Source organism: Serinus canaria, chromosome 7 (assembly GCF_022539315.1).
Source record: "Serinus canaria isolate serCan28SL12 chromosome 7, serCan2020, whole genome shotgun sequence".
NCBI classification, from domain to species: domain Eukaryota; kingdom Metazoa; phylum Chordata; class Aves; order Passeriformes; family Fringillidae; genus Serinus; species Serinus canaria.
Window position 1 is genome coordinate 10,468,810 of NC_066321.1, and position 23,434 is coordinate 10,492,243.

The following is a 23,434-nucleotide window of genomic DNA, read 5'->3' on the forward strand; positions in this document are numbered from 1 at the left end:
AAAAACTTAAACCTTTCAGGTTCCCAGTTTTGCTTATGATCTTGGGCTTGAAATTTAGGTTGCACCAAAGAACATCTTGTAAACCCTCAATAAAAGATATTTCAGGACAGTGAGGCCTCTCTCAAAGCCCCTAAAGAAGTTGCAGCAGGTAAGAGCTCTTCATGAGCCACATTCCACAAGAAAATGAGAACACAAATAACAAGCATATTCTTCCACACAAAATACCAAATCAGGAGAAGTTACCTTAATTTACCCATCTGAAGCTCCATCCCTCCTCCCTTCACTTCTCCCTTGGCCCAACCTCCTTTCTTTACTGCACTGTGCTCACAAAACTAAAACACAACCATATGGCTTTTGGCAGAGCTGCCTCCAAGTCCAGTAGACATTTTGTTAGCCTTGGACATCGATCCACAGAACAGATGTGAATGCAACACTGAATTCCCAAGGAGTTTCAAGGAGTCACTGAAAAAGGGGGAAGGAGCACATCATATGGAACAGCAGAACTTCATCTGTTACAACCTAGAAGGATTGCCAAATGCAGCAAACACTTGGAAGTCACCCAGCCCAGTCATTCTATTTAAAGCACACATGCCAAAAAAAATAAAAGCAGAGGTTGATGTCTTCATTTTGACAGACGGAAAACTTGTTCTCCCCATTCCCTCCTCACACCCACTATCACACGTTTATTTTAAGTGTTAACACTATCTTCTAGATTTGAAAGTGCAAGGAAAGGAAATGTTCTGAGCACAGTACATGAGGATAGGAAGTGTGCAGCCTCCTTACAAAGGAATTTTCAGATGGGCTGCAATGGAAGGAGATTAAACCGGTGGCATACAAAGGTGTGGGTAAGGTGTCAAGAACCAAAAGGTCCTGCCCCTTCTCAGTTACTATGGACTAAACAAGTTGTAAAATTCATTTTAGTTTAATAATTTGGATCTTATGGTAAGCACACACACTTCCTGCAAGGACAAGAAGTGGAGCTTTAACTGAGCAGCATTGAAAAGCAGGACTTCTGGGAGCAGAGCCTTCTAACACAGATGCAGGGCTTTGCTTTAACAATTTTCTTTTTTCATTTTTACAACAGTGTCAAATTTGATCTCAACAGGGTTAAGAGCAGATGTGAACTTAACAGTAATTTCCTGTGCCTGACTTGAGAAATGTGAAAAAAATCTGCTCCTGAAATATCCAGCCTTTCCACAGGATCCCAGTACTGGCACTGAAAACCTCTAATCATTCCTGCACATCTCAAGATAACTCCATTTCCTACTGCAGAAACACAGTTGCATCACCTGGTAGGAAAACAAGAGAACTTGACATCTCAGGCACATGCAATAACATGTGCTGAGGCCATTCCCTGTTCACAATCAGCAAACAATACAGCTTTAATAGAGCTCTAGTCAGGCACTCAGCTCCGTGCTCAGAATTTGGCTCTCTGGAGGACCCCCATACAGTCCATGGTAGCATCTGCTCCCCCTGACCTGCTGGGGCACAGGGGCTGCCTGCTTAAATCACAGGTCCCTAACACCTGCAGCTGAGGAGTTCTGAATTTCTCTTTGCCCTTGTACTACAAATTTTAAAATGTACACAAATCCAGTATTTTCTACAAGGTTTTTCTCCACCATTCATGTTGTGAAGTTGGTAGGAGATGTGGTACAGTCACATCAGGCAGCATCACATTCCTCACCTTGAAAACCAAGTAGTTCTCAACTGAGCCAGTACATGAGAAATATGGTTTCTGTGGGAAAAATTCAAGAGGAATGGCTGATGAACAGCAGACGAGGGAAATCAAGCAAGCAAGCAAGCAGGCTTCACTCAGAGCCATTATCACTGAGGGGAGAGGGAATCAGATTAAATCTCCTCTAATTAGAGAGGCATTTAAAGGAAAGCTAGTGGGTCTTTAGGGAAATGAAGTGATGGAAAATATATAACCCAGCTTGTTTTCCATGGACTGGATTTACTGATAGCAGGAACAACCTCTGGGTACAGCACCTTCGCAGGGCATCTTTGAGGAAAAACCCAAGGAGCCAGCACTGGTTTGGGCACAGAAAGAGGCTGGAACTTCATTCTTGTGGAAAAATGCTTTGAGAACTGTGAAGAAGAACTGCAGGGTTGAGCTGGATGTGATTTCCAAAATGATACCATTACACATTTGTTACATGATGCAAAACAAAGATGGCACATGGAAGAACTTAACTACGTGCTCACGCCACCTTGTGAACTGATTTTTTGGGTTTTAAACAAAAAGGAGACTAAGGAAAAAATCATATAAACCCATTTTTCAGGTACAGTAAGAATGACACAAAATTGATATGATGTGGTAGAAATTTGATAAATTTTCAGACATAATAATACCCGTGAAAACATTTTCCATAATTGCAGGATCCCATGGGATGCAGAAGGGATGCAAAGAGGGTTTCAAAGCACTGCAACAACCTACTGAATAACTTACATGTCTTTATTGCATTCAAATGGAGAAATTTTCATTGAACAGGGCTTCTTTTTTTTTAACCAATGAATTGCTTGGAGATGATAGTGAGTCAAAAGTAAAACTTGAGAGATTCTTAAAACTTCAGTGTACAAAGGTATTAGGACCAGATGGCAATTCTTAAGATGTCTCAAGAGTAGTGCATAAAACAGATGCACCCTGTTGTACAACAGTCACCTCATTACATTTAAATAAAATTGTGGCAAATTTTCAGAACTGCCTAAAGGAATCAAGTCCTATTTCCAAAAACACAGGTTTCTACTTGTTTAAATATGAAAAAACATCCTTTAAGCTACGTTACTTCATGCTTTGTTTAATTTGAAACTACAAAGCCCAGTGATATAACATCACCTCTCTACAGCTGAACAGTACAAGGTTAATTCAGTTTCCTTAGAAGAGAGGAAGCTGTATTAGCATAGCACGTAGAAGAAAGGTGAAGCTGTTTTTTAATGAATATAAATCAAAAGCTAACAATTTGTACAAAATAGATAGAGGAAGCAAATGGACATCAAAGCAGTACCTACAGTCAGCAGAGGTAATAATGATGTTTTAAGTATATAAGAGGCTTTAAATGTATTAGAAGCAAAAAAATCCAAACAATGCTAGCAATATAGCTTTGAAAGAAAATGATGGAGTTGTCAAAACGAACTTCACTGAATATATAATTAAAATAGTAAGCAGATGTGGAGAGAGCCTCTGTGCCTGACATCTCTGAAGTGCTGTTTGCAGTTCTGGGCCCACAAATCAACAATGAGTTCAAACTGGAAGGGGTTCAGAAGACCCGTAAGAAAAACAATGGCACTGAAAGATGTGTTTCATGGCAAAGGGAGTCAGGAAGCTCAGTGTGTCAACAGCTTAAACCCAAAGATTAGGAAGTGATAGAAATCGAGAAAAGTCAGTCTCTAAATTTCATTATAACGAGCCATTCAAGCTGGGTGCCAAAGGCTGAGTAAGCTCCAGAGCTGCTTGCCTGCTGAAGCCAGTCAAATTTAGATGGAAATTCACATTCCCCATCACTAGTGATTTTTAGTCTGAAAGGAAATGGTTTTCTAAAAGAGATGCTTTCACACAGTGGCTCTGTACCTGATCAGAAGACAGCTGTCCTTGACTTGCATCGCTGAGCTGAGACTGCCACAGCAGTGACAAGGTCTGGCTGTGCTCGTGTCACCATCTCTGAGCGGCCGGAGCTGCAGGAGGCCAGCACTGCTCGTGGGTCAGGCAAGGACAACAGCCCCTGCCAAGCCTAACCTGGGCATCCCAACCAGAACCCTACAGCAGCACAGACTGGGCATTTTGCCTTCAGAAAGCACTACCTTACACCTTCTGCCCATCAGTAACACACAATGATTTATAACCCTAGCGGTGCTGCTGCCGTGTGTGATTTAGTGTCTCATGCGCAATAACATCTTGATAAATAAAGTAACAAAGTGGTGTGCATATATTTTACATGAGATTTTTTTAAGGAGAGAGTTTAAACAGGCACACATTTTAATATAGACTGCTTTCATATTAAATACACTAACTTAAACTGTCAGTACTTTTGTAACAAAGACCTGGCCAACTCCTCAGAGGAGATCTGAAAGCCCAGTGATTTGTGAGACCATGGCATTTGTGCTGTCTGTTCTCTACCCTCAGCATGAGAAAGGGCTCTGCTCCCCCCTCAGCCCCCGGCTTCCTTTAGTACTTCTCAGCAGGTGATCTCAAATGCTTTAACTAATATCAATTAATTACCCTTCAAATTGCTCCTAAGAGAGACAGATGTGATTATCCCCCTCTGTCATTACATCCAAGGTTAAACAGAGTCAGGAAGAGGTTAAGTGACTCTCAGGGTTCACCATCCTGCCTGACAGGGAGTCAGGCTGCAAGGTGCTGACTCCATTTGTTCAGCTGTGAAACCACCAGGGCCTCAGAGGGCTCAGCACGTGGCAGGATGGAGCCCTCAGCGTGCAAAGTGCAGAGCAGAGAATGACTTTCCAATTCCCCATCTCTGCTTGAAATCATCACCGTTTAAATAACAGGGGTAGATAGTGTCCTCTGTTACTGGCTTTTAAATGACTGCAATTCTAAGCAAGTGCAAGCAGCAGCTCTGCACAGCTATCAAACCCAGCCTGGGAGCTTGTACACCACAGAGTCAAGCAAAGCCTGTTTCCACTTCAAGAGTTCCAAGCGATTAACTAGAATTAAAACCAGAATATTACTTGGTCAATCAAGGAAAGACAGGCCACAGACAGTAATTGCACAGATAAGAGCTGGAAAAGGGTATACTGCTTAAACCAATGCAATTTGTGTGGCTACAGGAGTTATTGAATCCACAGGCAGGTTTGAGAAAGGCATTTGGAGATGAAACTGAAAGGTTAATTCACTTTGTTTTACCAGTAGAGAACTGGAGGGCTTATTGCATATCTGGACCCAAAGCTCACTTGATGACATGACCTGACACCATAGAATAATGTCTCTAAGACATTAGTAATTGAAAGAGGGTAACATGTCCTTTGATTTTAAAAATGTTATGAGGTTTTCAGTTAAGCATCAGGTGAACCAAGTCTTGTCTGACTACTCTTAACAACAGGTAAACTACTCCAAATTTCACAGCCTGCTGGTGGATTTTGTTGGGTTTTCCCAAGCTATCTGAACTCTTATTTTGTAACACCTTAGAGGTATACAAATGAGACAAAACATACAAAACCCAAATTATTGGAAAACCATAGCCATGAGATATAAACAATTGCAACAGCAACAAAGTCATCAGAACAGGTCCAATTGCAGAAGTGAGGAGAGTAAAAAGACTCTGCACAAAATTCCTGGACTGTTTCATCCACTACAAAAAGCAAGGATATGACTGACTGCAGTGAATTACAAATGACATGCCAGCACTCAGCATTTGGCAACAAGCCATCCTTTGAGTTGGAAAGCTATACAGCAAGTCACCTCTGGACAGAAAGGGTATAAAGGTCAAGAGTTACACCCAAAACATACCTTTGTGCCAGTTCCAGCAGACCTGCATTTTCCACTGTGCCACTGGCCTGTGTAGCTTGAACAAAGCTGGCAGCAGCAGTTACCCAAGCCAGCATCAGCCCTGGTTAACTGCAAACACAGCTATAGAACAAACGAAGTAATTTTGCCATTTGACATGCCAGTGGACACCACTAATTGAAGACAAACTGGTGAGTTAGTAACAGCCAGCAGAGCACTGGAATTTCAGTTGCACCAATTCTTAAAAGAAGCTCGTGTCAGACAATGTTACACATCACCAAAAAAAGCATTTGTCTTATTGGAAATGGGTTTCATGACAGTGCATAAGGATGGGTGGCATGCTCATAATCTCCTAATGTACCCACAGTGACACTGCACCAGCACAGCTGTGTGTCTGTGAGGCGAGAATTCCATGGGGCAAGAGCACGCACTCCCCTCCTCTTCCCTTCTCACAAGCTGGAGCTGTTTATATACAGGCAATATTCTGCACACCAAATCAAGCAGCTGTAACATTTTAGGGTTACAAACCAAGAGGAGCTGGATCACCCCAACAACTTTTAGTTTAATGTCACCACTCCACCACAGCCACTCTCAACTGCTGTGAGCACTTTGTGTTGGTTATGCAGAGCCTGGGGAAGTGCAGCTCAAACCATTCTCTCAGCACTAATTAATCTCTGCGGCACAAACAATGGGGCTAAGAGCAGTTCTGCCAGCCTGATTGCAGAGACCACTCTATGAATTCATCCTTTATCAAACCCAGCCTGTTCAGGGGCTCTGTGGCATCAGCACTATTTACACCGAAAGGAACACACCTCAGTAATGCACCTGTAACAAGAGCACCACTGATGCAGGAGGGAAAGCAGTTAGTGGCAGAGCTAACATCAAAATTCTGCAGTGCCAGCCCACACAGGACTTACAGCCTCATTATTAGAGGGTCCAGACCTCGCCTCTGCCTCAGTCAACAACCAGAAAATCTCTCCAGCAAGGTTTTTTGCCTTGAAAGGGATTCTTTCTGTTCAGCATGTTTTTAATAATTTTTTGATAGCTTAAGCTTCATTTACAAACACACACATTTTGTTCAGGCTCTTTGATACAGCCTCCTAATCAAAACTTAACAAGATATGCTTGCAAGTGACAGGAAAACCTCTTGGTGGGAGCCAATCTGAGGCCATTGTGGGACACTAAATTCATCTGTGCTGCTGCTTTGCTCTGCACATCTGAACTCATAAACTCAACTGTTGAGTATGTTCTCCCCCTCTGTGCATACTTCACACAGAACAATGCCACCCAAGTCTGCTGAGTGATGCAGCAGTGACCCAGACTGCCCATCTCAGGCCCAGCAGCCACAGGCTGAGGCCTCACAGCCAACAGAATTTGCCAGGTTTTCCTACAGCAGTGCAGCTTAACCAAAACACAGCATTAACTCCCCGAAACTGCCTGTGCAAAGGCTGAGATATGGTGCAAACAGCTTTGGCCAAGCTTGCCCCAGAAAATGGGAAGGATGAAAAGGAAACACTACAGTTTCCTTCAGAACAGCTTTTTGATGACAGCTTGGGTCCCAGGGCGGGAGGAGCACACTGCCCTCCTGGCTGTCAGCATTAACAGCTCAAAGCCAGGAGCACCCTCTGTGCCCACAGTGTGACCCACCCTGGCAAGGACTCAGCCAAGTGCTTTGTCATTGGATAGTCCTTGATGCATAACTTGGACAGAAGAAACCAAGCAGTTTTTGTTGTGAAAACACAGAGGAGGAGCAGACCAGGATACAGAACAATTAAAATATTGAACAAACTTTGTGGGTAAAATGAAGGCAGGTTTGCTTAGCTCTCAGCATTTTATGGGCTCCTGATGAAACACACAGGGATGGGCACAACTCATTTAGTGAGATCCCTGCCTGATTTCTTTCTGCTGAGCAAAGTCCTACCTGATTTCCCTTCCTTACTTACTTCTTAAAGGTGGCCAGGAGCTGACCCATCAGACAGCAATGATGTCAATATTCCTGCTTTATTCTCCTTGTTTTACATCAGAACAAAACCCAGGTACTATCTCCCACAAACACCTTAGATCAACACACAGCCATTTAATGGCTCCAAAAGCATCCTAAAGTCTTCTTGGACTTTGTCAGATGCAACACAGATTAGGCACCTTTATTTCCTTCTTCCAGCCCTGAAAGAAAACCCCTACAAAAAAAGTTTAAGTGAAGAACCAAAGAGACTGATATCTCTAACTGCACATCCTCTTGCAGCAGTACAGCCATTTGCTCCATCCAAAATCACTTCATTAAAACCATTCTCAGGATGGTTTACTTCTGGGTGTTCTCTGGGTAACCCCTGTGGGTCAGGCTTCACTAGAAAATAACTTTTTCCAGCTGATGAAATTAATTTCTAGTGAAGTGAAAGTTTCACTGCTGAACACAGAACCAGAAATCAGCTCCCAGCAAAGCATTTATTAAAAATGTCCATTCTGCAAACCCTGTTGAGTCCCACAAAGAGAGGCCATTTGGCAAGTCAATAACATTGGCAACTGCCCCCCTTACGTGCCACTAAAAGGGAGCACCTTGCTCCAACTACTTCCCATTGCTGCTGAAAGTCTTTATTTTTTAAAAGGGCTTATGAACTCGTGTTTTGACACTAAAAGTAGAAATTGAATGAATTTGATAAGTGCTGATTCCTGCCATTTAAAGTGACTGATATAAAAATAGAGTGCCCTCTCCCCCATCATTTGGACCTGTTAATGAATGGTCTATTATATATAATTCCTTTCTGACACAGTTGATTCATTTGTAGTCTTTTTGGAAGCATCAATCTCAACGAAAAAATGACAAAATGACAAAAAACTTCTTGTAACTCGAAAGTGGACATTTTCTGTTTCTGCACAAGAATTAGCAAGGGGTGTTATTGAGCCTTTCCTGTTTAGAGAAAATCAGAAATGGATGAGAAGGGGGAAAAACAACCTAAACCACAATCAGCAAAACCAAACCCCAAACCAAATAAAAACCTACTGTGTATCTCAAACTCCAGTATAACTATTCCTAGAAATACAGCATTGTTGTGTTGGAAGGAATTTTGGGAGATCATCTAGCCTAACTCCCTTGCTCAAAACAGGGCCAACTACAGCAGGTTGCCCAGCACTGTCTCCAGCTGGGTTTGAATTTTTCCAAGGATGGAGCCTTTTGGGCCAACTTGTTCAAGTATTCAACCACAACCATAGCAAAAAACCCACCACTTCCTCTAAATGGTCATGCAAACTTTCCTGTGTTTCAATTTGAGCCCTTTGCCTCAGTGTCCCTGGGCACTGCAGAGAAGTCTCACCTAGCTTCAATCATTCTTTTTTCCCCTTTAATTTGTTTCAGTAATGCAGAAAAAAACATCTCCAACCACAAAGACATTATTTACTGGAACTTTTGTTACCCTTTGTGATTCTGACAACTAATCACAACCAACTGCTTCTATTTTGCACAGTTTTCAATGCTACAGTAGTAGGAGGTTAAAATTTAATGCATTGTCAAAGTCAAATCTCAATTATCTGGAATAACGGAGTGGAGAGAGCACATAAAAGTAAAAATGCAGATAAAACACATCCAGATAAGCTTTATAAACAGGGAAGACATCAGAGAAAGAAGAAAGAAAAGTCAGGGTGCTGATGCCAGAAGAGGCACCAATGCAAACAGGTCGGCCCAGGACACCTCACTTTAGGGCTGCAAGTGTTGCTCCAAGCTCTGGGTGTAGGGCACAGACCTGCAGCCACTGTCCTCCTGACCCTGGCTGGTTCAGCACTGCAGTCTACCTGCTCCTGTCCATTTGGCTCACTTTCCAACACAGTCTGCAGCCCCCAAATCCTGATCATCCATGTACCAGGCTCCATCAAACCATACTTGGATTAGTTATCTCCTCTCCCCATTTCTGGACAAAGCCAAATAGTTATAAAAGTAAACCTGAAGCACCTGATGGAATCCAGTAGTCCAAGGACTGGATTATGAAAAAAATACAGACACAAGTCCTTTAAACTCTCCTCCAAAAGCTTCTCAAATGCTGGTGCATCAATCCTGCTGCTTTCAAATACTCCTCCAACCCCTCACAGCAGGTCCCCACACACACCTGAGGCTTCATGCTTCCCTTCTGCAGATGGTACCATTGCATTCCTCTTATTTTAGGCATTTTGAACTTAAAGGTACATGAGTGGGATGACAATTACATCTTCACAAGAGCTGCACAAGGGTTCAGAGAAGAGCTGGGCCAGGTGCTGTGCACAGATGCCAGCAGCCTGCCCCAAGCCCTATCCCTGAGTAGCTCTAACACGTAACAGCCCGCACTCCAGCCTGTGTGGCATGGAGCAGACTGACCCAAAGGACACCTGGATGAAGATCTGGTCCCAGATCATTATTGGCACAAGCAGCACTAGGTTTTCTGCAGCAGGCACTTTTTCCCAAGTCATTATTGGAAATGTGCCCCTAATTCTGCCTCCTGCCCCAAATCAGTCATTGCAGCACACACAGATGCCAGCATGCAGGAAAGGGAACGTGAAATCAAGATCTCTGTGGTGTAAAGCCCACAGGAGTGGACTTTTTCCCCCAGTAATTTCCAGAGTCTTGATTCTGATTCTCAGTCCTTAAAATATTCCACAGCCATGCAGAATAACCCTTACGTTTAAGCTTCACCCATATTCCAGAAGACAGAGTAATGAGCTCCCTATCTTTTCCATGTGGATGTAGCAGCCTCCTCCTCCAGAGCTAAACCACTGTGAAGCAGTGCTCAGTACCATTAAAGCCCTGCTCAGCTCAGCCCTGAGTTATCAGCACAGCAGCAGATTGGTGGCTCTCCTATACATATTAAGTAATTCGGACTAGAAGCTGCCACAGGAAAGCCAGATCTCATTTTAATTTGCATCTAAGATATATATCTGTGGCCTTTGCCTAAAGGTTTGTCACTCTAGCTGAAAGCTTGACAAAGGTCAGAATATTTAACTTTCTGCTTTAAATTCTAATGACAGATGAAAGATACATTTCTTAGCATAAATATTTATATATAAACATACTTTATATATGCATGTATACACACCCCCCCAATCCTAAAATATCTCAGCATATGTGTAAGTGTAACAAATACTGCCACAGAGTCACAAGTGAATGGAGTAGCATACTGTGAGTCTGCCCTGACCCAAGATGTGGATTTGAATAGAAAAAGAAAATTATTTGAGGTAATGGGACCTTGAAATTTTAGCAATGCTCCTTCTGCACTAAAATAAGCAAGTTAAGATTAATTGGCAATGTAAGCTTCAAGAGGTCTCAAGATTGAGAAGATGGTAAACAAAAGCTAATCTATAAAATTTAACAGGAAGCACATTATCACTGCACAAAAGCTGAAAATGTATAGTGTTTTTAATAACTGCAATTATTTTACTGCATTAATGTTTATTTCATAGAAAACTGAGATTTAAAATCCCTGTCTCATCTGGTACTTTCCCCCTGCAGCCAACAAAGTGCAGGCTTATTTGCACTCCCGGTGTGTGCCTACTTTGTGCTTCGCTCACAGACACTTCCACATTTAGAGGACAAATATGACAAATCAGAAACTGTGCATGACCCACGTACTGACACCACAACAGCAACGCTGTCTTAGGAGTCACAGGAAGGCCAGATTGGGCTCCAGTCAGCACCTCCCTGTCCTGTATATAGGTGGTCTCATGCAGCACTGTGTCAAAAACAGTGCAAAAATGTGTCTCAAGTGCAGCTCACGCAAGCCATGTTTTTACAGCCTGCTCATACAGAAAGGGTCAGGCTGATCTTTTCTCACCGCTCCTAAAGTAAGGGTGGAAGTCAAATGGCAGAAAATTAGCCCATCAGGCAAGTTCCCTCATGCTTTCAACCCTGGGAGCTGCATACTCATCACACATAGAGTCTTGCCTTAACCATGGCTTTAAAAAGGATCAAGAATCTAACTGTCTTAAAAAGATGCAGCTAAAAACCAAAAGTGAAATAAATCCCTCTTATGCAGAAAGTCACTAATCGGGTAAAGAGAACTCGAGAGACAGTGAACTCCTAAACCTTACCATTTCATGGGCAATCATTTGATTTTAAAATTACAATTTGCTCCTAACCAGCTGAGGTCTGTGAATCAGAAATTCCTGGCACATGGGCAATTTTTAGTCAATAGGTGGTGGGAACTGGACTGGAAAAGGGATTATGTCCCCTTCCGTTTTCTTTTACAACCTTCCAGAAATCTCCCTCCTGAACTGCACCCCTGCTTTCTCCCACATCCCTTCATATGAGCCCCAAAGCATTCATGTTTAATTCTCTAACAGAAAAGCAAAGTAAGGGGCTGCCTGATTAAACATTAAGGACCCTTTTCTATCTTTATGGAAAATACCTTTGATTTAATGGCAACAATCTGGTAGCTGTTTATGTGAAGGTTATCCATTATTTGCTGGCCATGTGATATGGAAGAATTTTTTTTTGCATCTGAGGGGACTGAGTCATGGTGGCATAAAGGCACACTAATAGTATCTAATATGAAATGCCTGGATTATCTTCCCCTTTGATAAGCCCCTCAAAAGCTAAGAACTTGTAGCTAGTCTGTCTGTCTCTGGGACAGCACAGGAAAACAGAAGAGGTCCCTCTCATTCACCTTATTTATAAAAGGCCTGATTCTAAACCTCTCTAGAAATATTCTCAGAAGCTTCAAAACCAAAGTGATTATGTGATGCATGCAAAAAAATCTGGGAGAAGGAAGCTATGTCCCTAGTCCCAGTGGAGACTTAAATGCAGATGTATTACAGACAAAATTTATTCCATCAAAAGTTGTTCACCTCGTGGACTCATTCCTCCTACACTACTGTATTGATTTCACTACTGAAGTGCTGCATTAATGAATCAGGCTCTCCATGTCCACTGTGCTACTATAAAGGATCACATTTTGTTATATGGATCATAAAATGAAGCAGAGGAAAATAAATCTGTTTTGTTTTTGTATTGCTGCCTGCTTTGGTGTCTGCATTAAATAATATAACCATTATATACTGTTTTGTTTCCATTTATAAAGATACAAATGATGGTGCCAATGATGTTCCCATGCATATATTCAGAATCAGCTCTTTACCCTTAAAAGTCTGGGGACAGCAAGGGAATTAATTCAGGATTTTATAGTAAATACAGGGCTTACAAAACCCACCCTTGTAGAGAGGTTATTTACTCACATGGTGCATAGAACATGACAAGGGTGTGCTTCTTCTTCTTCAAGGACTCCCTGAAGTCTTCTCCAGCCAGGTGGATAACACTGGTCTGTTTTTCTTCCCATGCAGGCTCTGGTGGAGGTGGTGCTTCAGGACTAGAAAAGCAAGACAATGAAATTGGTTTGAAAATGTTTCTGGAAGCAGATAAAGGGACAGCATTGTCCTGGTCATAATTAGCACAAGGGAACTGATGTGAAAAATCTTTCAAGGTGCCTGTGAAGTAGAAAGACATACTCAATATTTCCAACACCAGGCAACAGCAAAAAAGGATGCAAGTTAATATCTGGAACTCAGATAATTTAAAATATAATTTAAAATAATTAAAATATAATTTTAGTTACTGTAGTTAGGCTTATGAGTAGAAATGTCAAATAAAACTTCCTACATTGCATCCAACATTGACACATACCACTGTATCATCCACAGGCATGAACTGAGAAGAAGGTGGAATCAAAAGGCAACTGATGTAGAACAGCATCTTCCATTCAAATATCCTTTTTGTACTCTTTATGACTATCATGCAAACTTCTGTAAAGAATTTCATGACCTTCTCCAGAATTCAGATATTAAAGCCAGGATGCAAAAATCAGCATCGTTCCACTTGGAATACTGGGGGTGACTGAACTGGAATATTTTACTTTGGTAAAGAGAATGTCAGGTTTCAATTATGACTGCACATACTGGCTAGATCAGAGCAATCCAGCACACCTAGAGTGTCTCTAACAAAAATTCTGCTATTCACTAGCTCACAGACCTCTCTCAGACTCATTAAATTCATTCCTGCTGTATCTTAAATAGTGATTACTTTATATAAAATCATCAGAATGGTGCCACGGTATAAAGACCTTCATATGTCGCCTTGGTAATAAATTAGCTTTTCAGACTTTCCTGACACTTTGAATGACACCATTTTAAGTTGTATCAGGTACATAAAAACCAAGTGGAGAAAAACTAAATTTTTCAAGTCCTTCTCAAGGTCATTTGGTGGACATTCATTTTATTTCCACCATTACTGCTTTTCCAGTTTTTAGAGAAAGACTTAGATACGTTTCAGAGAAAGAAGAGTTACACAGTGTGTCCTTTAGCTGAATTCCTCCATGAGCACAGTTGTTGTGAGCTATCACTGATTGCAGTTACAGAGGTGGGAGTTTATTCTCACACAAAATTTTCCATGCTGACCTGGAATAAGATACCAGCAACTGGTAACAGCCTAGTGTGGGAGCACAATCACCAGAGAGGAACCATGGCCAAAACCTGCATGGCTGCAAGCACCCATTGAGACAGGTCTCCACAAGCTGTAGTTTTATCACCAGCCTGCACCACAGATGCATCCCTATTTCCACCAGCTTTGTCAGTTCTATCCCTGTCAGAAAACAAGGATGTTATTGTACTGCATCTCTGTCTTGGAGAATATCCAGGAGCCAAGAGCAGGAGACAAGCTGTCTCAGCTTCACCTGTACTGCTGACTAGCTGAGGCTGCAGACAAAAGTCATCAAGAGCCACAGCAGGATCCATAAGAATTAATATCACTTTCCTGTTCCTCATTGCTTATTCATCTGCTGGTACAGGCAGCATCAGCCTGACTGTTTAACTCACTACTACAAAGTGCACAGTGCTCAAAAGAGTTGAGCAAAGCAGTGAAATGAGGACAATGACTTCATATACAATACAGATACAGCAGCCTGGAGCCTGTGTGGGCAGGGAGGCCAAGGGCCATGTCAAAAAAGTAAAATACAGATAAAGCTCCTCAACGTGCTACAACAATACTGCCAGACCATATCTGCTACCTCCTTTGAAGCAGTCAGAGATGTAATGAGAAGAGAAAGGGAAAGGGAAAGACAAAGGGAAAGGAAACAAAAAACCCCCACACAACCTCTTCCCCAACAAGTAAAAGGGGGAAAATAAAGACTACATTCCTCATGCCAACTAGTTACATGATTAAAATATTCACAAAATTCTGGCAGGTTTTCTTCCCCTTGACTAATGCAGAAAATATATGAGGCTTACAGTACCTAAAGAAAATGCATATTTTATATATATATGCATACTTTTACATACATGCATATCTAATACATACTTTAAAAGAGAATTGTACCAGAAATTTATTTTGAAATGGAATTATTGTCATCATTTTCATATCAAACTTAATTCTACATATTTCAGCACACCACCCAAGAAAAGTTGGTTAGTGCACTCAGAGGTGCTGGTTTTGTTGGTCTCACTGGCTTTCCTTCAGCCCCATGTGGGTGGAATTCTAGGCATTGGTTCTGAAATGTTGAAAAGAGAAAAGTAGAACTGTAGAAATTCAGTTACTAACACTGGGATCTGCTGCTTTGTATAAAGAGGGAACAACAAATGTTCTGTTTATTTTTCAGAGCCATCGCTATTCCTTCTCCAGGGAAAGGCTTAAGGTATATTTGAAAAATATTTAGTTTGGGAAAGAAATACCAGGGCAGCTATGAAAAACCCCACAGCAAATAAAGGATTTAGTGTATTAGAGATCATAATTAAAATACACGTTTCTGTGGGTTGGAATAGTGGAATTCAGTGTAATTTTGTTAGCGAGGGATTTAGGCAGTGTTGAAGCTCTGTTTAGTTCCTCATCAAAGCCATCTGCAGGAATCACTAACCAGAAATCCAAATACTATCTTAAAACCCTCAAAACTTACTTTTGCAGCCAGTCAATGATCTTCTTCTTCGTTCTGAGGTGTGGCAGAGTGTATTTCTCCTCTCCATCCTTAAAATACTTCAAAGTAGGAAACCCTGAGATGTGATATCTTTCTGCCAGAGCCTTGTTGACGGTCGCATCGACTGCTGCAAGGACACCCGGACTCTGAAACAGAGATCACCTCCTGTAAATCCCAGCCACACACACCCCTTCAGCAGGACAAAGTGGGCTTGGGGGCAATCACTCATGTTCTAGGTGCCTTTGCTGCCTCTAGGACAAGAGGACATAGTCTTAAGCTGTGCCAGGGGAGGCTTAGGTTGGACATGAGTAAGAATTTTTTCATATAAAAGGTGATTAGACATTGGAACGGGCTGCTCAGGAAGATGGTGGAGACACCATCCCTGGAGGTGTTTAAGGAAAGACTGGATGTGGCACTTGGTGCCATGGTCTAGTTGACATGGTGGTGCTTGGTCATGAGCTGGACCTGATTCCAATGGTCTTCTCCTACCTGATTCATTCTGTGATTTTGTACACAGACATACAGAAAGACACAGAGAACTGATGCAAAACCAGAAAGGGACATACTGTGGACTAAATGTTACCAGAGTCTTACCTGTTCCTCTCTGACTTCTGATGGATTCTCTTTATCTAATTCACTCTACAGTGCTTAAGAGCCATTCACAGAAATTGCATTTCCTCACACATATCCCTGTTTCTCCCAGAAGAAACAAGCACTGCTAGAGGTAAGTCTACTTTAAGGCAAATTCATCTTTCCCTAACTGGTGGGTATCTTTTCATGGACCACCTTTAGAAACACAGACAAACAGGCATTTGTAAAATGTGATTAATTGAATCTTTGTTCTCATCTCCTCCCTCTCCAACAACAATAAAGAAACTTTAGACGTCTCCACAGAAGATGCTTAAAGCAGGGGGAAGACCAATTCTACTTCTCCTCCTGCATGGCATACACAGCACAAGACTGAATCAATAACACTCATACTTGTATTATTGGATCTCTCTTCTCCAGCCCTGCTGATGGAGCACTTATGATGAAGCTAATGGAGTGGTGCAACCATTAAAAACAGGGTATTTGAAACAGGGATCAACCCCTTTTGTTTTTTTCCAAATCTAATTCATAAATAAAAGCCTATGTTTTTTCACATTCAATGTCTTTAAGTAAGGGGAAAAAAATCCATTTTTGGATTTGATCATATTATGTATAAGGCCTACAGTAGAATACATAAACATTTTTCGATTTTGTTTTCGTTCAAGACAGAATGTTCTTTCTCAGACTTTGGCAGGGCTCATGCATTAGCGATGAGACTGTACTTTGGAAGCACATTTTGAAGGGTCCTGTGGGAGGATGAGAACAGCTGAATTTGTTGTAGGGAGAAAAGTCACTTTTATTACTCTAGTTATTTATTACTGATTATTTGAAGGATATAATAAAGGAAATAAGCTTACATCACTGGTTACATGGAGAAACTCTGCAGCCTTCTCATATTCTGGCTTCATTTTCTTACAGTGCCCACACCCTGCCAAAAAAAAAAAAAAGTTACAATTAAGTTGTATACACCATGGTTCTTCATTGACCCATTATCAAAATTCAAAACCATGTAGTAAAGATTTACTATAATTTTGCATGCATTTTACTTAATATATTTTTAAAGCCTTAGTATGATATAAGATTTTTTCCAAAATGGCCACAACAGTTTAAACAAAAAATTTAACCTATTAAAAATAATAATAATAATACACCCCTGCTTTCACACCCGCACCTCTTTCCTTACAAAAAGCACTATAAATCTTTGTCAAGCCCATTGCTTCTAGCATGCTCTTGGGCAGAGCACTACCTCACCCATTTCAGTTTCCAAATCTTTATCTGCTTTAAAAGAAACAACACAGCTCCTCACGTGACTTTGAGACTTTCAGTGGAGGCTTACACTAGCACAGCTTAAGAGAGCAATATAATTTGAATTCAACTGCACTGATAATAAGCCCTGCTTTACAGTGGTGCAGCATGTCCTTCTAGGAAGGATTTGCACTGATTTAATCACATCAGTGTAATTACACCACCACATATGTTCCCAACATAAGCAGGATCTGTAAAACCGAGATAATGGTGCTTTCTCGCTTGTGCGAAGTTCTCCAGAGATCTGCTGTTACTTCACTGCTAAGTGCTGACATTACAATAAAGTAAAATGAATGTATGAGTGAGAAAAGCAGACTTAGAATAGATTATTTGGGTGTAAATTAAACTGCTTTCAGCTGGTGCAATTTCTTGCAGTCAGGCTGAACTTTCAGGCCCAGGTGAGGGTCCTGCCATGATGCGAAGTTACACTTTGGCACCTCCAGTGCGCTGCTGGGCCTCAGTGACAGCCCCTTCCCTGTCCCCAAGGGACTGGCACAACGGCAGTGTCCCCTGGGACAGTGCACAGGACAGAGGGGCTGGGGTGGACACCCAGCAGGTGAGGCTCAGGTCTGACTGGAGGTGCAGGCAGCTGGGACAAGGCACTGGCATGGCCCTGGAGCGCTGCAATCCCCGTGCAGTTCCTTGCTGCACCTCTCCCTCTCCTCAGCTCAGGAAAGCAGCAGCCAGCTTGCTTTCCTGAGCTGTTATTGTTGGAAGGGGCACTCCAAAGCCCAGACTTTGCTGAGCTTTTGGAAGTTGTATCAGAAGATAGGGCTAGAAATGTTTCAATGCATGCCAGCAAAAGCTGACTCTGAGGTGTTCGGGCAACAGGGTTGGGGATATTTTTACACCATTGTCCAAAAGAAAATAAAACAAAGACTCTGAACCACAGTGCTGCTTTGTTTCCCCCGATGGGATGATGGCTGAAGCCAGCAGACACAAATCTGGGCCTGAACTCAACCAGACAAGCATGTTTTATATAGCCTAAGTCAAAGAGTGTTCGCAGCCAAGAAGCAGTAAGACATCCAACTTCACCAGAACAAACAGTTTCAGCCACCACAGCACGCCATGGAACACTTTCAGGGCATGTTTATGGAACATTTGAACAACAAATGCAAATCCCACCTAGGAATTAGAGCAAATACCAAAGCAGTTGATCTCAGACCATCTCCTGTTCAAACACCAGCTACACTCCATACCACACAGTCATCTGCACAGAGACCCCAGCACTGAAGAGCCCCATGCCATTCTTTTCAGCAAAAAACAGTAATGGGGTAGGAGCAGCAGAACAAGGGGAGCTCAGCAGGTGAAGAAAGCTTTGCTTTAATTTTACACCATGGTGTGAGAATGCTGGGAACCTGATGCGACAGCTTCATAGGAGAATTCAGGAAGAAGCTGGGACAAGCTGAGGAAAAGTTACGGTCTCAGCACTGCTTATCTTGGTTAAAAGCACAAAAGAGGTTGGAAAATGATTTATTTGCCACCCACAGAAAACTTGCAGGCATATGGCTTTGTGTAAGAGGCTGACAGATCCCTCTGACACCTGCCCAATTTGATTTATTTCTCCTCTTAGGAGCACGGAACTTAATTCATTTTGTGCTCTTCCTCACTTTTAACCAAAGGCAATCTCAACTCCCAGTTCAGATACCTGGGAACCTCTCTGAATTAGGTAGCTTAAATCTGAACAAACAATGATTTTCTGCAGGGCTAACTTCACCTTGATGGGATTTACACAGTGCGTCCCTTAGCCACAGCAAGGTTCATACTGTGCTCTAGCTACAGTATCCACATAATCTACACTATATTCCAATTATATTACAATCATTAATTAGATCTGATCAACCAAAGGCATTAAAGAACCAGAGTTTTCACAAAGCCATGCAGAGGGGGGAAAAAACCCAAACCAGTAACACAGGCACATTTTGCCCAGGAAACGAAAAAATACCCAAAGCATCTGAAGATCATGTAAGTAATATTTTGGATCAAGACATCTAGACCATGAAATGTCACTGTTCCAGGATCTTTCATGAACATCACACAGACACAGCACTACTGACTGCCACAAAGCTAACTCACTCGGGTTTAAAATAAAGGGAAGCAACATCAGATCTTTAAAAGGCACTTAAATGCAAACTGAAGTCTTCAAATCTTTATTGTGAATGCTTGTTCTACCCCTGACAGAGGACAGCATGATGTATCAGCCTGGAAAAAAGTCACAACATTAAACTGAACCTGAGAGAGGGACAACAAATTTTAAGAGCTTCTCCCACAATAAACAATGCTTTTCTGGCTGTCTTCATGAGAATTTTGCTATTGTGAGCTACAGCCTGCTTTCACCTACCAATGCAGAAAAGGGGAGATATGAATTACAAATCAGACCTACAAACTGCAAAGCAATTAATCTCTTCTATGATTATTTATCCTATCTTTGAATAATCCTGTGAAGATTGCCATTAAATTTTGAGGGCAATGAGAAGTTATTTAAATGAATTCCAAGGTCACTGCCTCTCCTTTGATTGCCACATTAGGTTGCTCAGCAGCAGCTTCATCCCTCTGTGCTAAGCTCCTCTAGTTTTAGATGCTTTCTGTTCATAAAATGAGTGGGGAAAATAACAACAACCCTGGGACAATGGAAGGAGTCCAGAGGTCTGCAGTGGGCATCTGTGACAGATGTGCTTCTAGAAGATGCACTGTCCTGTTAAGTGCTTACTGACATTAAAACTCAAAGTGTAAGCAAGGGAAGGGACTCGTTTGATCCCAGGTAAGAAGAAAGGCTGCACTCAATGCAAGGATGGCCTGGGCTGGCTCCAGCACTGCCATCCTCAGAGCCTCTGTGGGGCATGGCTGGTGGCAACACCCAAGGGTCTTGTAGGTGTCCATCCAAGAGGACTCCCACAGCCTCAGTCTTTTCTTGCAGAAGTCAAGCAGCTGCTCTGGGGGTTCAAGACAGAGTTACTCTCCATCCAGCAGCAGAAACCAGTCCAGGTTCACTGCCTGGTTCTGCTGACCAGTTCAGGACAACTCCTCTGACCTCTAACACCTCATCTTGCTCCACCTGCACAAAAGGAGCGCAGGCTGCTAGGGCCAAGGCTCAGATAGAAAGAGCACACAGATAAGCAAAAAGGAAGGGTTACAAGACAGAGAAAAGAAGTCAAAACTTACAACAATCAGTGCTAGGACATCTGGTACACACCCTTGCAAACCATTTTTAAAACAGATGCCTAAATGAAGGAAGAATTCTGCTTTCCCAGTTTATTTATAATCAATCTTCTCATTTGCACTGTGCAGATGGGCAGATAAGCAGCTCCTTCCTTCAGTGCAGTCACTGTCACACAGCTTAGCTCAGCTGCACCCTCAAACAATGGTGATCAAAGGTCCCCCTGCCACCTCAGTGCAGACAAGCACTTCCCTCCAGGATCCCACTGCAGGGCAGAGGACAACACTTGCTCAGCACTTTGTCCTCTGCAGAGTGACCATATGCAAATGTAGAGGCAAAGGCCAAGTGTGGACAGAGCAATGCTGAAGTGAAAGGGTAAGCAGCACATGGACAAAGGAAAGCTTAACAAACATACCAGCAACTCTTTTTCCAAGGAAATATCTGTATTTGTTTATAGCAGCCTGTTTGGCGCCATGGCAAAGACTCACAACACAGTTGCTCTAAACCTTTTCAGAAATGAAAACTTCTACTGTTAAAACCAAGTTTTACAGGCAGAAAACCAGTCAAGCAGCTCCAGCTAAGCTCCTACATATGCTGTCTTAGTGATGTCTCAAGAATATAAATCTGTTTCTCTCTGTCATTCGCTGTTTGCTTCTTTCAGGTTATTATGACTATATAAATAAACGCCATGCTTTTGGCCATGTCCTCTCATTTCAAGACAACATTGTCTGAGGATCTGAAGTGTGCGTGACAAGCAAGAGATAAAAGACAACATCCAGGCAGTTGTGAAGAAGCTATTTCTGACATCAAGAGCCCTAGAGGTAAACTAAATTGCAAATAAAGATTTTAAAGAATCATTACATTTCTGTCATCAACAGACTGCTCGAATACTGTTATCATGTACCAGCTATTTATTGTATAATGCCAGCTCTATATCCATCCATAGCTGCACACCAAAAATACCTCCATTAGCCTGATGAGAAAATGAATTTGAAGCACAAAACATGTCCTGCTTTCAGTAAGTAGGCCACTGGCAGTTCAGAATACACTCATAGAAGATTTACAGATGACTTCAAGAAAAGAAAAAAAGAAGTAAAAAAATTCAGATGCACCTTCATTCTCTAAACATTTAACACCTGGGGATAACACCATTGGTTTCTCTATTCTTAATCCCAGAGGAGCAGTGACCTCTGACAACAGCAGAATAGCCTGTTCTTACAAGTTAAGGTTGTTAACTTTGAACTCTCATCCCTACATATGAAAGTAGGAGTACCTACATGGAGCAGGGAAGACACAGTCCTTGCAGCCACAGCAAGGACACACAAATCCCAGACCTCTTATCACCCATGCAAGAACACAAATGAATTCTCTTCTGCCATGGAAGGCTGAAACATGCATCACGTAAAAGAGGATCTCTCAGGTCTAACATGAGGCAGTTTACAGTTCCTTCACCGGTGTAGGAGAGCATAAACTACAACAGCTGCAGACTCCCTTGCATAATTTAGCCATCTGCATTGCAGACATCTGATGGAAAATCATCCACAAATTTGGCAGGGAGGCAGGATGACAAAAGCAGCTGTTTCTGCCCGTAATCACAGGTATGAATTTGCAATCCTGTTGGTTGTATGTTCACCTAATAGTCACAACGGTCAGAGCAGTCAGGCCATGCCACGATCTACACGCATTAAAAAAAACAAACAAAAAAAACCCCAAACTAAAATAAGAGAGGAATCACCTTTGGAAGGATCAGGAGCTCAAACAATTCTGTACAACCTTTTCCCTCTGGGTACTTACTCCCACCAAACCATTCATCTTTTCCCCAGCAGCACTGCACACCCAGGTAAAATTCCAGATACTTAAAGACAAGGATGTTTCAAGACATGATGCTTTCTTATAAGAGGTGTGTCTTCAACATGTCTAATATGATACTGAATTCAAATCTCCACCAGCTAGAAATGTGTGCACACATACACAAATCCAACACCCCACCCCCAATACTGTATCTTTAAAGGCAGGTTTGATTCCACCAGGCATTACACCGCTTAGAGATCAGTGACAAGCAAACAGCTTTACGGCTTTACAAAAGACAAAGCCTATGAAAGGTCAGTCTGGAAAAGACTCTGAGGAACTGGAAATGCAGCATTAGAAGGAAAATACTTAAGCAGTTTGGATTACTGCAGTCAGGGCTGCTGCGGTTGCAGCCGAAGGCGGCGGCTGCGTGGGCTGCACAGCTCATCCCAGAGCACTGCAGCGGCTCGGCCCCGCCATTAGCACCATCTCACTGGCACTGCCATGAACTCAGAGTGCAGGCAATCTGTGCGTGCAATGAGCTGTGCAAATCCAATCCCAGCATGGCCACACAGAAGAAAGTCTCTGCCTGCTTCCAGGAGCCCTTCAGTGTGAAGTTAGGGCACAAAATTATTACAAATTGGTCACACTTTCTCCTGTCCGTATGACTTGCTGAGGTGGTAGTGACCCAAACCCAGACACCATCTTGTCTTTTCTACGGTGGCATAATTTCTTCCCTCCCAGCATCACTGAAACTGCTCAGGAGAAGAATCTTAGCAGTTTTAGACAGCTGTAGTATGAGTTAAAACTATTTACTTATTTTTAAAAAAGATAGTCAGATGCACTACATAAATCAGATCAAGCTGGGAAGAGAGCTTAACTAAACATATCCTCCAGGAACACTTTCTGCATCTGTGCCCCATTCACAGCTCTAGCAGAAGGGCCATCTTTAGTCAGCAACAGCCCTTGGGAAGGGAAGGCTCAGCACCGGGGGCAAAGATGGAGTGGGTGCTGCAGGCTGCCTGCATAGGACTTAAAAGACAACAGCTCTGGTGAACTGCACAACACACACAAACTGCACAACACACTTCTGCCTTTATTTCTGGTCACACTGGAGCAGGCTCAGGGGAACAGGTGAATATTCTCCAAGGCTAACATCAGCCAGAGGCTGCTGCCTCCCAGGGATTCCTGGGAGTCAGGCAGGAATAGAGATTTCTGCTCCATCAT

The 23,434-nt window shown here is 42.3% G+C and overlaps 1 protein-coding gene across 1 annotated transcript in view; it reads right to left on the minus strand.

Moving 5' to 3' along the window:
• Positions 1 to 23,434, minus strand: part of PDIA5 (protein disulfide isomerase family A member 5) — a 100,364-nt gene that overhangs the window by 14,874 nt on the left and 62,056 nt on the right. The window contains exons 12-14 of the mRNA XM_030241784.2: positions 16,815 to 16,885; positions 15,352 to 15,515; positions 12,647 to 12,777 (exon numbers count right to left, since the gene is read on the minus strand). Coding sequence (XP_030097644.1) covers positions 12,647 to 12,777; positions 15,352 to 15,515; positions 16,815 to 16,885 — 366 coding nt within the window. The remainder of the gene's footprint in view (positions 1 to 12,646; positions 12,778 to 15,351; positions 15,516 to 16,814; positions 16,886 to 23,434) is intronic.